Source organism: Heloderma suspectum, chromosome 5 (genome assembly GCF_057233095.1).
Source record: "Heloderma suspectum isolate Gila_16-S chromosome 5, 16-S_ref, whole genome shotgun sequence".
NCBI classification, from domain to species: domain Eukaryota; kingdom Metazoa; phylum Chordata; class Lepidosauria; order Squamata; family Helodermatidae; genus Heloderma; species Heloderma suspectum.
Genome location: NC_139462.1, coordinates 138,801,599 through 138,818,581, shown reverse-complemented (window position 1 = coordinate 138,818,581; position 16,983 = coordinate 138,801,599). Strand labels below are relative to the sequence as shown.

Sequence of the window (16,983 nt, the reverse complement as noted above, 5' to 3'; positions counted from 1 at the left end):
TTACAATATGCCATCTCAAACAGAATTGGTTTTCTGCATTCATTTTCAAGTCTGTTGGTGTAAAAGTGGTTCATGCTACACAAGGGAGAAAATGGGTTGGATCCAAATTTAGTCCTAGTCCTAGTAGACCCACTGAAATCAATGGAACTTATGTTAGCCATTTATTTCAATCGGTGTATTCTAAGGATGATTAAATCTGGATCCAACCCAACATATTATGAATCTGGTCTGATTTTTTAAAGACAGGCAGTAGCAAGGAATTCTGGTGTGAGTTTGTCATCAAGTTCTATATTGTTGATATAAATGTGGTCTAGTCTTAAAATCCATGAATTTAAGACTTGAAATGAAAAGTGTCCTTAGCCAATTCCAGTACAGTTGATATACTATTGTCCTACAGTGCAGAGGATGGAGGAAGCAGGAGGCTTCCCTCTTTCCAATGAGCCAGCATTGCAAGCAGCCCAGCATCATTCACTCTCCTGGTTCTCATGACACAACAGCCCACCGTGGCTTAGTTTACCCACAGGGGCTGTTGCGTCCTGCCGGGTGCCCATGGGTGCCATTTCTGTATGGCACCTGCAGGTGCCGGCTTGCTATGGCTTGTTGTGTTGTGCGAACCCAGGCAGCAGGGGTTGTTTGAGCATTAGATAACCCTAAAACAATCCATGGGTTATTTGAGGGTTGTCTAACCTTCAAACAATCCCAGCTGCCCGGGTTCACCTGACATGGCAAGCACCTGCAGGCATCTGACATGACATAACAGCCCCACAGGTAAATTAAGCCATGATGGGCTGTTGTGTCATGTGAACCAGGTCAATGTCTTCTTAGCCAATTTCAGCATGGAGGTTGTCCCATGCCAGTAACCTTGATGACTTATTAATTAATGACTGACCTTGTCACTAACGGACTTTTTATAGGCATTGATAATCCAGTATTTTCAGCTGATGTTGAGCAAACCACTACCATGAGGTTTCCACCTTGGCTATCCTGCGAAGAGATGGTGGTGCCATCCCAAAGGGCCCGAGTGCAGATACCCTATTCTCCAGACAACTTTCAACGGCTTGCCCCCATTCGACTCAGCAATAGATCCGTAGATTCCTTTTTGCAAGTAGATGGCCCCGAAGAACGACCTAGAACTTTCCTCCCAGAATCGACACACATGTAATATTTTAAATATGCCTGTTTCCCCTTCTTTTCAATCAATCAATCTCTCTATGGTCTCTGACCAACCTACCAACACAGCCATTTTCTGTCTTGAGGGTTTTTTGGTGTCCTTTTCCTCTCTTTGTTTTATTTTGGATATCTCAGGCAGGAATCTTGCACTTGAACGCCAAATTGCCAGTTGTATATGTTCTGGGACCATAAAGCAGGGGTGGGCGGAAAGTGGATCTACTGCTAGATCTCTTAAGTGACTTGCAGTAATTTGGTAAGGGTTCCTAACTCCCACTTGTTTAACAATAGCAACAACAAAATGATCTCTTCCCCTGCCCCCGACCCCTAGTAAATTATACTGCTGAGATTAAGAAAGTTTAGGATAACCAGGACTGGGGTTTTGTCCTTTTGGAAGGACTGTGAGCTCCATTCAGTTCTGGAACTCAAACCTAATTCCTGGGTTCAGAATTATTTAATTCTAAGTATATTTCTTTTTTACCTGGCTCTGATGGATGGGTTCTAGTAAAAAAACAAATTGGATCCTGCAAGCCTGGTGTCTGCCCACCCCTGCCATAAAGGACCAGAGCTCAATTGATAATTTGCACTTTGCTTTTGATTCAGTCATTCTAACAATTCCCTAGGAACAAAGGCAGTCCAAACTCATCTTTATATTCTTTCCCTGTTTTTAATCTTCTGGTCTTCTCTTGCGTTAACCTCATAATTTATATTTTGAAGGCAACAGAAATGCAAATCTGAATGTATCTAACTGATAAGAGCAGAATTCGTCTGTATTTTCTTGGTCAAAGGCCCCTTTCCTACTTATTTATAAGCATATAAAAACTCATTCAGTCACAGAGCAAGATTGGGTGCAAGACCCTCAGCATCAGTGCAAAGGGGATACAGTGGAGAAGGCCCACTGAGGCCCCCTTTGACACATACTCTTTAACATACTCTTTCTCTGGAAGCTGGCTTCTCGTCTGTCTTTTTCTTCCTCCTAAACTACCTTTTTGGAGTCAGATTTCTTGGGATTGATAAGTAACAGGTTTGGGGCCTGATAGGTTTTGTGTCTGGGATATGTCTGCTGAAGGGTTGATATGGGGGGTCTTAGAATATAGGTCAACACAGCCCTCGGGATACTTTTCCAAAGGTCTGTTTTTTCCTCACCAGTCTTCATGCACTACAGTTTGTTGGAATATAGACCTTTGTCCTAGCAAAATACAGACATTTTAAATGATAAACTATTTTTTATTTTAGCTACATTTATTTTATTTAAAATTAGTAAAATAAGGGCATGATTCAGTCCATACGGACACAGCATCTGCATGCAAAAGATTCCCAGAGGTGCATGGCAGTCCTGATTTCCCACAAGAGGCCATTGTGGTGAATGGGAGGATTGTGTATGGCTCTCATATCTCCATCTAGCCCTCCCCCTCCACTTGATTCAAATTACTCGAGCTCTGGAGCATGAGTAACTTGCATCAAAGTGAAGCGGGGGGGCTGGATGGGTATATTAGAATTGCACATAGACCTTCCATTCCCCGTAACGGCTCATTGGACTGCCTGTGCAAGTGCACAGCAGGTGGGGGAGGGGGGATCGGGTTCTCTTGAGTCTATGGGAATTCTTGGCATATGGGTGCTAAGATTGAATGGACTGGATTGTGCCCCAAATGTATGTATGAAGTGACTGCATTGTATTTATACGTGAGTAAGATTGATTAAATGTCCACTTGGTGGTGCCAGAATATAAGAAATCAGGAGCTGTCCATCTGCAGTCTGGGACTGACTGTATACCGGGCAAGTTTGCACATCACACTAAGCCACCCTTAGAATAAGCCACCTTTAGAATAAGAATAAGTTGGTTGTTCGCTCGGTAACACAACAGACGATAGGATGCTCTGTGGCATTCTGTGCTAGTTCCCCCATCCTCCTGCCAGCTCCTGAAATGTATCCAAGGCACCTTCGTGGCAGAACTCTTTGTTTTCTCAGTCCCTATGTCAGCACCCTTTTTGAAATTGGTTCACTGGGGTTGCTGGCTACTGAGGGAAACTCTCTCCCCCCTCTCGCATCAGATTGCCAAATGGAATTAGTTTTCTGAGCCCTTATGAACATGGTACACAAATTTCAATGCAGAGCAGAGAGGGGAATCAGTAAAGATATGCAAATTTCAAGGTGGACAAGTGAGGAGGATTGGTAAATATGCAAATTTCAAGGCAGAGCAGTGAGTGGGATCGATAAATATACACAGATTTCATGGCAGAGTGCCAGGAATGAATCTGAGCGAATGGAGATAGTTAGCAGCTCAGACTCAGAATGGGAACATCCAGAACCGGGGGAGGCTCCCTCCCTTTCTAGTGAGCTCAGATATGGCAAGGCCTTCTTCTCAAGACCTTGGCGCACAGATGGCTTGACCTGAAGGGGCCCCCCCTCCTCCATGAGAACCCAGGTCTGGGGGGACGAAGAGAGCGAGGGGCGTGACTTGAGGGATGCAAGGGTCCGTCGCAGAATACAGTGGGAAAAGTTAGAGGCGGAGCTCAGATGCTCCTCCAGGTTGGCTATGCATGAAACCCTACGTAGGGGGGAGCAACTGTAAGAGAGGGGCATCCCCCTAAGCTAGTCTGGCCGGGAAGTTCTTGTTCTTGTTCAAACAGGCAACTTCTCTAACTTCCACTTTGGCTCTTTTGGTATTGGTAATTGTGTGGAGTAGCTGTTTCCTTAGTAGCCTGGAAGTTTCCTAGAATTTGCATTTGTAAGGAACATAGTCGAGTCATTAACTAATGAAGTAGTGAGCCTGGCTCCAGGTATCTTGGAATGTGTTGACTGCAAAGAGAGAGGACAAAAGAACGTGACACAGAGCAGTGCACACTTGTGCAAGACTACAAAAAGTTGAGAATGTTTAGGACACTCCTCAGTGTCCTTTCTTCTCAATTTTTAGGAGAGGCAGAAGGCACTGAGAAGGGAGGAGGCACTAGTGGGCTTGCGAGGAGCAGCAGAGGTTTTCACTGCGCTTGCTGGGCGGCTGTCTAGCTGTTCCCGACAACCCGCAATGGAGTCGCCCTGCCAGGTTCACACATCACAACAAGCCACCCTGAACAGCCTAACAAGCCATGGCTTCTCAGGGTATCTTGTTTGTAAAAAAAATAAGCCACCCTGCGGAAACAGCACCGGGTTTGGACATCACAACGACCCACTATGGGCAATCTCCCACAGTGGGTTGTTGTGTCATGTGAACCAGGTCACCATCTGGAATATTTTGCTTTCACTGGTTAGATCTAGCAGAGTTCCACTCCCCATCCCCTTAAAAGCAGCACTGCCTTAAAGCAAGAGATAATTACCAAGGAACTAATGAGGAAATTGCTATTTAAAATGATCCCAGCTGTAGTTGTTTTTTATTTAGGGAAAAACTGTATTCTCATTTCCACATTTTTGCCACAATAGGTGACCCAACCTTTGGTGCTGTACTGTCAGGATATTCTTCTGATGAAATGCTCCCTCCATGGGAATATGAACAAACAAAACCAGATGATTCCTTGTCAGAGAAACACCTCAACTTAGGTCCAATGTACCTCCATGGGCCTTGGCAACCAGATTTCGCACACTTGGAAGATAGGGACAATGTAACACTCTCAAAGTGCTTGACTCCTTCTCACCAGGAGCTACTTGATCTCCATTGGCAGGGAATCTCAAATATCGGTGATCAAGCCCATTTAAATTCAAGTTACCATACTGACACTAGATATGAGCCCATGAATTCACAGCTTGAACATTCAGTTCTGGAGCCTGGAGGAGGGCTGGCAGAATCTCTTTTCTGGGGCACCCAAGAGAAGAAATGGCTGCTTAATGCACAAGCTCACCACAGATCTGCAGCAGCGAGGCGAGTGCAGAGTCGACGTTCTTTCCACAGGCCGAAACCTGTTCAACGTCCTGAAATTCAAAGGTTAACATCTCTTCCGGCATCTTTTCACATCCCTCCACACCCTTGGGAACAGGAAGAAACCCAGCTGTGACCTTGACTTGAGTCAGATGAACAAATGACAGAGAGTGAGTGAATTGTATAGACTTATCTATATAATATATATGAGAAAAACCTTTTCAATGCTGCAACTTTTCTGGACCCCTTTCTTAGAAATATTGAACTCTGCATTCAGCTGGATATGTAGCCATCCCCATCGGGGGAATCCAGATGGGAGGATCTAGAAAATACAGTGTGCTTCCTTTGTTTTTTGTTTTTATATTTTTAGAGATTTGTGATAGGAAGATTTTCAAAATGGGAAGTGAAGCTGTTTGTAAGTTTTTTTCAGGGCCAGATCAGGGCTGTGAACAGCCATACTGAAATCTAGGTCTAAAAGTGGTGCGCTCCAGTTCAGGGACCCTCAAGACCAGCAGCCTGATCTGGAAGCTAGAAATTACGTGTCTGTTGACCTGGCAAAGGCAGAAGGCTTGACGCCTAGTATTTGTACCAGTCCTGATCGAACCAGAGGCTTCCTTCTCCCCATGAATGGCCACGACTGATGGTCCCTTCTGCAGCCGAAGTGGGTTAAATAGCCAGCACAGACACAGGGCTTGCTAGGTTGTATCCCAGTCTGAGACCCTGCAGTTCCTGGTTCCCGCCCTGGAATCCCTGACAGTTTTACATTTTCTTATTATGCCATATTTCCATTACAAACACTAAGAAGATGTGCAGAAATCTATTCTGGATGAAACGGGTTAGTGCCTTTTTGTATCAACTGTGAAATCTAAATAAGATATATTTTCCTACTGTCAAATATTATCATTTGTGAATAACTAATTGAACTGTGGGAGTTTAGTTCTCTGTTTTCTACAAATCATTATTGCAGGGAATTAAATACGGTTTTAAAAACAAATCACTTGTATAGAATGTTAGTGCACAGGCTCCCAAGTGTCCCATTTTCTGTTCTTAATTATGTTGATCCATGTACTATGATCTCATCCAGAAAAGATTAAACACAAGTGATGTTACTAAGTGAAATACAGTGCAATCTTATTCAAGTCCACTCAGAAATGAGTCACATTGACTTCAATGGGACTTAATCACAGGCAATTAATTACCTGTGTATAGGATTGAAGCCTTAAAGATTCTATAAAAATTCTCTATATTTTTGACACAATTATTTCCTCAAAAACTGTCATCTTCTGTGATTGACAGTTCCTTTAAGTGCCATGACAATTCAGGTCGTTCACGTATGCTTCGTAGCACTGTATACGGACAATTTCAATATACTGTATCTGTGTGTTCAGAATAAGCTCTTGCTTTCCATTTTCATGCTCAATTGATTGTGATTTAGGGGCAGCTAAATAATGGAAATGTGCCTACAAGAGCTTTTCAGAAGTACAAGTGTTTTTCAGAAGTAACATAAAAAGTGGGTGCCCATGCTGTATTTAACAACTGTTGTTAATCCTAGTACATGAGCTTAGTGGGGAACAGTATTTTCTCATTTCAAAGGAGATTCCTCACTTGTAGGATGGGGTCAGGTAGGTCATCCTTTGGCATGGCTTGCCTTATATTAGGGTAGCCCCTTGCAAAGCCAGTGGCTCAGTTCAGACATCACATTAACCCTGGTTTGAGCTTCCAAACACTTAGGCAGACTGTGGTTTAGAGCTGCTTGTTTCCTTCTGAACCAATCTCCACATTCAGTAAGAAATATGGTTTGTTGATTTAAATATCATGGCGAGCCATATTTAGCACAAACCATGGTTTGCAAACACACTGCCAACCATGGTGTCTAACTTTGGTTTACTGGCCAACCTAATCAGACATTGTACAAAGTGAGGACTCTGCTGTGCAGAAGCCTTTCACCATTGTTGTAATCACGCATGATCATCCAACTAAAAGTATTTTCTGAAACAATTTCCCCTTCAGCATACTTTTCTGATTTTTTTTCAGTGTGTGACACAGAACTCTTGTCTTCAATGTCATCATCCCATGTACCAAATATTTAGAATATCCTTACGTTATTACTGTTCCTGGAATAATGTATATAAATTGATTTGCAAATCTGGTATTTGTGCATGTTTATATTTCCCTGCGTGCAAACTAATTAACAGAGCGTCTCGGATGATGCATTCACACATGCGAGTTACCACTTCATACTCCAGTTCTCTATATGGACAATAGAGAAAATATATGGACCTACTGGCCCATAGACTTCTTATTACTTAAGTGCTAGTGCTGTTTCCCTGGAATTCAGCTTTCCTTTGTGCAGATAGGACTTTTGCGTCAATGTTTGGTTTGATCTGAATAAGGCAGAAATGCACACAATGAAGCATAACTGTTGAAGCAGTTCGGGATTAAATTGCAGGTACTGAAAAATGTCATGTACATTTCCATAAATGTTCACTTTTGTGTGCAATATTTATTTATTTATTTTTAAAAGGGGATTGCCACCATGCAACTTTTAGTTTTTATTTCTCCCTAGGAAAATTGGTTGTAAGCTGCTGTTAAACCAAGAAGGGACAAAAGAGTCTACAAAGTTTGAACCAGTTAAAACTTTTTGGGTGCATAAAAACCAAGGGCACAATCAAGCCAATGTTAGGTACTTACATTATACCTCCCTAGCTGGAATCAGTGGGACTTACCTTCTGAGTAAAGATGCGTAGGGTTGTGCTCTTAGGGCACAATCCTATGGGCATAGGCAGCCGCCTCCGAACTCGGAGGGAACCGCCTATCCAGCGCAGGGCCGGAGAAGCATGGAGGGGAGTGTTCCCTCCGTGCTTCTCCTGCCCTGTATTTGCAGCTAGACAGCCGATTTCGTGGGACGGTGGAGCGGGGGAGGAGGCTGCCGGACAACACATAGGCTGTGTCATGCTGGCATTTCCACCCACCCTGCCCTGGAACACCCCATTTTGGCTGCTCCGCGCTCCTCCTTGGAGCGTGGGGCTGTTCCGCTCTGCCTGCAAGGCAGTGCAGAAGGGGGAGAAGGTCAGTTCCCCCAGGAACTGACCTTGTAGCCTGTGCTCTGAGGTCGGTTCCTGAAAACCAGATATCCTATGGCCATCTAGCCACTGACTAGCGGCCATAGGATTACTCCCCCCATGTCCCACTGGTCTCAATGGGAAAAATATAAGTACATGCTTACCATGTCCATTGAAAACAATGGGACTGAAAGGTGCTTCACTTAGACTGGCTAGTGGGGATGTTAGCAGCAAAGTTTCCCAGGACTGAGTGGACCTGTGCTGAAGCCTATAAGCTGATAATCAGCACGTACACTCTGATGAATAAGGGCACATAAAAAGTGAATATACCAGTTAGTGGATCATTGGCTTTTATTTAATGTGGAACCCTAGTGGTCTTTTATTTTGTGCAAAGAGAATATATTAAATGATGTATTTTCTATATTATATTTTGCTATGTTGCACTATTAACCAGCTGAATATATTTGTGTGTATGTATGTATGTGTGTGTGTGTGTGTGTGTATATATATATATATATATATATATATAAAGAAGTCTTTATTAAAATGAATTTTCTGAGCTGTGAAGATACAAATATATTATATTCTAGGTGTGAACAAATCAGAATTTTATGTAGGAAGTGCTGAAAAAATATTTATAATGATGTGCCTTAAAAAAAAACCTGATTCCATAAAGAGCTGGTGCTTTTTGATGATTTTGTCAGTGATTTCCAAGATGTATTGGCTTTTGGGGGGTGATATTATTAAATGGGTATTTTGTATGGGAAATAAATGTCTTTATAAAAATGATTAAACATCAGATTGTGCAGGGACCATTGAATAATGATGTGTCTGACTTTAATGTACAGTATCAAAACATGTGTATTTAACAAGGTTGTATATTACAAAAAAAATAATGGCATTAAAAGTAATTTATTGGAACCATTTCATTGTTCTATTTCTTTTAAAATGTCTACAATTTCTTAGAATATATTGATAAAGGAGTATAGTAAGAATTGTCTTGCTGGATCAGAGCACAATCCATCTTGCCCAGTATTCAGTTACCAACTGCAGCCAGACAGATGCTTCTGGAAGATCATAATAAGGCATCAAGGTGATAGCCTACCCGTGGTTTGCTCTAGCATCAGGGACTCGTGGCGTATACCACCCCTGAACATGGAGGTTCTATGTCACTATCATGGCTAATAGCCACAGTCTCGCCAAGACTCCTGCATAGCAGTTGGGAATGAGTTCTGTGTGTTCCTTCCTATTTATTCCTCTCTTCACCACTTGAATGTTGCAGACACATCTCTTTGCCCCATCTTGGAACTGTCCCCCAAGGAAAGAGGAGTATCATAGAGTCATAAGTAATTGGACATCGTATTGTATTTATTTATTTATTGCATTTATATGCCACCTTTCTGCAGCCAACCAAGGCAGCTTACAAGAATGAAAAAACAAGACTAATAAACAAATAAACCTAATAAAATGTTAAAAAAAAACTTAAAATCCTTAAAAACCATAACAACTTTAAAAAACCCAACTTAAAAAGATGTGTTCAGACCCCCTTCCTAAACCTAGAGAGAGTGGGAACCAGTCGTAATTCCAGAGGGAGTGCATTCCAAAGTTTGGGAGCGATGCAGGAGAAAGTGCTTTCCCACGTGCCGGACAAGCGAGGGTGTCTTCAAAAGGACTTCTCCTGCTGATCTTCCTAACTGAGCAGGTTCATCCTGAGATAGGTGATCCCCCAGATAGCCAAGCCATAAGCCATTTAGCTTTTAAGGTTAAAATCAACACTTTGGATTGAGCCCAGAAAACAGTTGGCAACCAGATTCCTGCATAGAAACACTATGCACTTGGATGCACATTGAGTTGGGGCTTCTGCTGTTTAAGTTATCTCCAGCCCACTCTCTTTTCCTATTTGGTGAGTATACACTCAAGTATTTTACTCACCACCATGCCCAAAAAATTATATTGTAGGTAATGGTTTAATTTCCCATTGGTTTCCTTCAGGGAAAAATGTTTATTGGGCAAGGTTACAGGTGAAGCTTACTTAAGCCAGAGGAAAATGTTGAAATAATTTAAAACATAGAAAAGGAAGGGGGAGGGAGAGAAAAAAGATTATGGTTTAGTGTAATCATTTTGATTCCTATTCACCTTGAACCACTTCTTTCAGCTTCCACCCTCCTTTATGAGGCTACAAGAATTCCATAGCCCCACTCACCCACCCCCACAAATACATTATAGCATCTAGAAGAGCTGGGTTAGTTGCAAATCTATTCACCTCCTGCTTGGAACCATCCTATCAATAGGCTTTAAGAAAATTTTATCAACATTTATAGAACAGGAGGTAGGATGGAACTATGTTACTAGAAAAAAAATTAAATTTCATCTAACTTTCAATTTTAAAGTTTTACATTGTACATTTCAACTTTATAATTTAGCCCCACCCCTTGATAGTGGTTCAGTTTCAAGTTCAGTTTCCCTTCAACCTTTTCTTCCCCTCTTCTTCACTCTGTTACAGCTATGTTGACAATTGTATGATAGTAACAGGTAAGGCAGATATATTAGAACTCGGATATAATTGAACATATTATAGTGTTGTATCTGCAATCGGAGGCTACAAGCAAATTTTGGATTATCTACCTTAAGCAGTTAGTCCCTCAGCTTCAACAGCAGAGGGTCCCATAGGAGTACAGAAACGCAACATGTATGCCTCCTTACCTCTGCCTCTGCCTAAGCACCAACATCAACAAAGCCCTTACACTTCTGGAATCTCTCAGCCTGCAGTTCAACAAAGAAAAATCCCTTCTCAAACCTGACAGTTCATAGGGACACTTCTTGACTCCACTTGAGCCTGCGCCAGCCTGCGCCTGCCTACCTACTCACAGACTAAGCAGACACCATATGACACCTCACACAGGAACTGAGGGCCACCTGCCAGTGCCGAGCAACCAGCATCCAAGGCCTTCTCGGGCCCATGGCCTCCATCACCTCAATAACTCCATTAGCACGCCTCCATATGAGACCACTTCAGTCATGGCTCATGCAAATCTTCAATCCAGAAACGAACTCCCAGACTCTTCTCTTGTCTCTCCCCGATTTGGTTCGACATTCTCTGCGCTGGTGGACCATCCCAGTGCACCTCCTGTGGGGGCTCAACCTCCGGACTCCCTGTCCATCCCTGACAGTCATCATGGACACAGCTCTTCACGGCTGGGGAGCCCACTGTGTTTCACTCACAATCAAGGGATTGTGGTTCCCACAGGAGAGAACCTTGCACATCAATCAACATAAGCTTCTTGTTGTTGCCAAAGCCCCAAGAGCACTTAAAGCACACATCAAGGGGTGATCCATCCAAATCGCAATGGACAATATCATGGTTGTTTTCTATATAAACAACCAGAGCGGGACGAGATCCCTTCCTCTCCTGTGACAATTTCTGGGACTGGTGTGTACATTGTCACATTGCCCCCGTTGCCATACACCTCACAGGAACATCCAACACTCTTTCAGATTCACTCAGCAGGTTGGGAACTACCCCAACAGTGTGACTGTTGGAGAGTGGGAGCGCTCTCCAACAGTCCCATTCAAACTTTTCAACATGTGTGGCCTCCCAGCTATCGGCCTCTTTGCTACAGCACTAAACTGCAGCAGAATCTGGAAGTTATGACTGCTTTGCACAAACCTTCCACCCGGGCCTGATATGCTGCCAAGTGAAATTTCTGAAATTTCTCATTCCAACAGAACAGGACCCCAAATCCTACAGGCTACTGAGTATATTCGACTTTCATTTTCCTCTGAAATCTAGAGGTTTATCATTCTCCTCCATCAAAGCTTGCCTGGCAGCCATATTGGCTAATCATAACAATACTGAGGGTTTCTTTCTTTTCTGGCACTCTCAAACAGTTCCGTAAAGGACTTGCCAACCTATCTACTGGCCTCCACACCAGTCCCACCCTAGAGCCTCTCAGTGGTACTGGCTCAACTGACAGTCAAGCCCTTTCAACCAATGGCACAGCTGATCTTGGGCTCCTCACAAAGAAAGTGCTTTTCCTCCTTCCGATTACTTCAGCATGAAGAATGAGCAAACTATGCACTCTAAGGCATGACCAAGTGTTCCTAATGTTGCATAGGGATGAAGTAGTGCTATGCCCAGACTGCACCTTTCTTCCGAAGGTTCTCACAATTCCATTTAACTCAGGATATCATGCTACCAACTTTCCTTCCTTTACCTATGTTCCCAGTGGAGGTCAGACTTCATTCCCTATGTGTCAGAAGGGCATTTTCATTCTGTAAACATAGAACATAATCCTTTAGGAAATCTACCCGTTTATTTGTCTGCTATTTTGGACACAAAAAGGGCTATTCTGTCTGCACAGCGCTTCGCCAAGTGGTTGGTGTCAGCCATACTTCTCACCCATCAACTAGCATGCTTACTGGCCCGCCTAAAAGTAGAGACACTCAGCTAGAGCCATAGCATCCTCTGCTGCTTTCCTCAGAGGCATTTCGCTTCTGCAACTATGTAGTGCAGCAACCTGGGCTCAGCCTTCTACTTTCACCAAACATTACCACCTGGATATCAGAGCTCAAGGTGATGTGGCTTTTGGCAGAGCAGTTTTTTCTTCAGTTCTGGTGTGGCATCTCCCTCCTCTGGTAAGTCTCTTGCTTTTCAGTCATCCATATGTGTGAGTCAGAGAAGATGAAGAAGGGCAGGCTGCTTACCTGTAACTCTGGTTCTTGGAGTGGTCATCTGTAAACTCACACTATCCACCCTCCTCCCCACTTCGATGCCTCACCTTATTGTATTCCTCTGCTGTGGCGGACTTGGAATTGAGAGGCAGCTGGGACCCACACCTGGAATGTTTGAGGAGATGGCCTGGCTCCCACCTAAAACTCTGTTTTAGCGCTAGAATGTTCTAAATGACTGTTCTGCTTAGGTGCATAATCCATATGTGTTGAGTTCACAGATGACCACTCAAAGAACCACAGTTACAGGAAAGCAACCTGCCCTTTGTTCTTGGGTTATAGCTCTTGAGTTGTTTCGCTCTCAAGAACCCAGAGTTCCGGGTTTGCACATCAGAAGCGAATGGGTGGTTGAGAGCCAGGTCACTCACTCCCGTGCTCTCCCAAACAACCCATGGTTAACAAACCATGGGTTGTTTAATTGTGCAAACTGGATCAGAGACTGAGGAGACCCTCCTGAATAGAGTGATCTATGAATGGAGGTGGGGGGTCCCCCAAAATTGAGTGGAGGGAACCTCTGTGAGTGGAGCCCTTCCTCTTGCAGAAGGCAGATCTTGGATCCAACCCCATAAATCAGTTTGTGGGTTACAGTTTCACATTCACATCCGAAACGTACACAGAATCATATCAGTCTAATTTAAGCAAGCCATTCAAATGGGCTTCTCTGCTTTTTCCATTCTGAAATCCTGTTTCCTGTTTCCGTGTGTGTGTGTGTGTTTTTTTTTTTGCTTGCATTATTCTGCTGAATTCTTTGTCAATGATGTCATTCATAATTAGAGGCCAATGTTAAAAAATGAGGATGATGATTGCTTTATTCCATTACAGTGACAGCAGTTTTAGGGCCAGTGACCTTATGACCCCAGTCCTGTCCAAATGCAACAGCTGGGAGAACAGCTAAGGAAGAGTCCCAGGCTCATGGTCTTTTGAACAGCAAGGGTGGTGGTATGGTAATGCTGGCTTGGAATGCAAGACACACCGTTGGGCTCTGGCATGCACATTCTGTAGTAGTGCCTACCGCAACCAAGGAAACATCGCACAATAGCTAGCTGGGCAACACAATGAGGTTAAAGGGGGAGACAGCAGAAGAGGGTGGGGGGAGAGGCTGCTAGTAAAAACAAGGACGAGGAGCAAAGAGGAAGGGTGAAATTAGAGCAAGAACGCTTCATGATGTTCCAACAGCATCTGATAGGCTTTGGAAGATATGCACACAAAGAGTCCATGGTGCAATCCATATGGGAGACAACAGCAAACTGGGACATTTAAACTCAGTTCTTTAGATCATAGCAGCAAATTACATTGACATAGAAATTACAGCTGCTACATTTCCTCCCCTAAAGGTATGTCAGCTCTTTAAGATACAGCAGCAGAATTTTTCCCAGCATCGAAATACATTGCTGCGAGTTACAAAAAAGTCACAGAACACACTTTGGGATGCCTTTCAGGAGGAGCGGGGAGGGCAGAGTTTTAGTGGCAGCTTGAGTGAGGTCAAAAGGCTTGCTCTTGGATACATTCAGCAACAGCACCGACAAAAGCATCCAGCACATAATCCAGCTCCTCCTGTGCATGTCGAGGGGATCTCCATAAAGCCTCGGAGGAACTGCCCATCTTTCTCCCCTTGCTTGAGGTATGTCTGTTGGCACTTTTGCAGGTTGCACTGGAATCTGCTGGCCATTGCCAGTCATGTGAGGCTGTCCTGCACCTCATAGAAACGTATTCAGCATCATGCCCCTCGCCAGGCTCCCAGCATCCAGGCTATTCTCACAAGAACCTTGAAAAGCCCCCTCCTGAGTCTAGCACCGTTGCCAAAGAGGGAAAGGTTGTGGTGGCCCGTGGAGAGGCAGCACCAGTTGGCAGCCACTCTGGGGACCCGGTCTTATATTCCCAGCCACCATGTATTCCCAGCCACCATGAGACCAGGGTGACGGGATTTCGGGAAATTGTCGGAGGGGTGAAATTTCATCCCTGTCACAAGATCTGGAAGCCAGGATTTGGGGTGAGGCTATAAAAGGCCTCATCTCGTGCTGACTGGCCTGTCAGACAATCCCAGTTAACATCATGCTGTGATTTCTAATAACGGTTGAGGCAATATTTCATCCAACAGTGGCATCTGCAATGCTGAGTGGCAGTGGTTCGGAGAGGGGCGGGCTGCTGCTGGATGTGTATACGAGGGCCTCACATTATTAGAAGTACATCACAGTGCATTTGGCCCAGCAGTGGCACAGAAGGGAGTGCACCTCCTCCGCATGCCTCCATGCACACAGGAAGGGCTGGATCACCTCCTTTGTGTTTTGAGAGCAAACTGACTCTATGAAGCATTTTTAGAGCTCTCCGATTGGAGGTTCATCAAACCCGCAGGGTGCATGTGGCCCACATCCTTTTTTGTAGTCCCCACCACCCCCAAATTGACATAACTGAATTGCCACCTACTTTGGTGTCTTTTCAACGCCCGACAGACCTTTTATTTTCCTTTGCCATTAAAAAAAATTGGTTTAGCTTTAAGCTGTTTTAGGAAGATGATCTATATACCATGCTAAAGGTTAGAGGGATGCATGGATCATCTTCCTAAGTCCTCCTCTATCCTTGCACCACTGAAAGGTTTAGCTGCATGAGATGTGCTAGAAATGTGCAAGAGTTCATTTGAGGCAGGGATCATAGAGATACGATCCTGGGACTCATTTCCATGTCAGGGCTAGCCTTGGAAAACGTGAAGCAATTTAAGCATGTGCTGAGAACCTTTCCCTTGCCACAGAGCAATATATATTTGAAATATATATAGGTCACCCTATAACAAAGTTCTTACTGTGGTTCATGACAAGAAATAAACAAAATTAAAATTCAACAAGAAAAAAACAAGCATAAACAGAGCATAAAATCGGTTGCAACATGTAAAAAAACAGCTGAAAGCTAAGACAGATTTTTTTAATGGCCTGGGAAAAGAAAAAGGTCAGTCTTGTGTTGAAATTACACCAAAGTAGCTGTCTGGTGAGCTTCTCTGGGGAGGGGATTCCACAGCCAGGACGCTACCACTGAAAAGGCCCCCTCTCTCTTGCATAGTGGGGACACCTCCTGCACTTCACGCAGCCAGGGCACTCAGGGAAGAACCTCTGAAGATCTTCTGGGTAGGTACATGTGGAGGTCATCCTTTAGGTACCCTGGCCCCAAACCATGAAGGGCCTTAAAGGTCAAAATCAGCACCTTGTACTCCGATGGGAAGCAGACTGGGAGCCAGCAAAGATGGCTGAGCACTGGCGCGATATGCTCTTTCACCGAATCCCAGTTAGCACTCTTTCAGCCAAGTGCTGAACTAACTAAAGTTCCTGGATGGTTTTTAAAGGCGGCCTCATATACAATGCACTGCAGTAATCCCAATGGGGTTTCTAGGACATGAATGACTGAAGCAAGGCTTCCTCTGTAGGTTGTAGCTGGCATACAAACCTAAGCTCGTAAAAGGCACTCCAGGACACAGATTCTGTAGGGCAGATTCCATCTCCCATCAGCCCCAGACAGCATGGCCAATGATCAGGGATGATGGAAGTTGTAGTCCCACATCTGGAGGGCCACAGGTTCCCCCCCGCCTTAGGAAGAGTGCAACCTGCCATAGAACACACTGAACATCACTTATCTAGGCAGATGAACCACCCACAAACTACCTCTGTCTCATCTGGATTGAGCATCAGTTTACTGGACCTCATCCAGCCCATTACTGCTACCAAGCACCAATTTAGCATTCACACAATATTGTTTTTGCATGGTTGGCTCTACATCAGCCTTCCTGCAACTGGTGCCTTCCAGATGTGTTCAGCTACAACTCCCATCATGCCCAGTCTGCATTGCCTGGAAATTATGGGAGTTGTGGTCCAACACATCTGGAGAGCACCAGGTTGGGAAAGGCTGTGCTACACGTCGGTAGAGACATTGGATTCTCTTGGTCACTGCTGTGAGCAAAAGAAAGAGTGGAAAGAGTCAGAATCAGTAGGATGGGAAGTAGTTTTCTTATTGCTCTTGGGTTGGATCCAAGATTTGCCTTCTATGACTCAGATCAGTTTTTCGGGATCCCCCCTCCCCTCCCCTCCCCACCACATCACACCTCACTCCATTCAGCAGGGTCTCCTGACTCTCTGTGTAACATTTTCAGGGGCTGGAGAGGCTGCAGTGGAAAGGAGGTGATGGGAGGTCCAC

General features: G+C 44.2%; 1 protein-coding gene across 1 annotated transcript in view; it reads left to right on the top strand.

Annotated features, from left to right (window-relative positions):
- SLC9A3 (solute carrier family 9 member A3) overlaps nt 1-1,162 on the top strand; it is a 73,582-nt gene extending 72,420 nt beyond the window's left edge. Inside the window, exon 16 of the mRNA XM_084859799.1 lies at nt 915-1,162. Coding sequence (XP_084715925.1) covers nt 915-1,162 — 248 coding nt within the window. The remainder of the gene's footprint in view (nt 1-914) is intronic.
- The last annotated feature ends 15,821 nt before the right edge of the window (nt 1,163-16,983 follow it).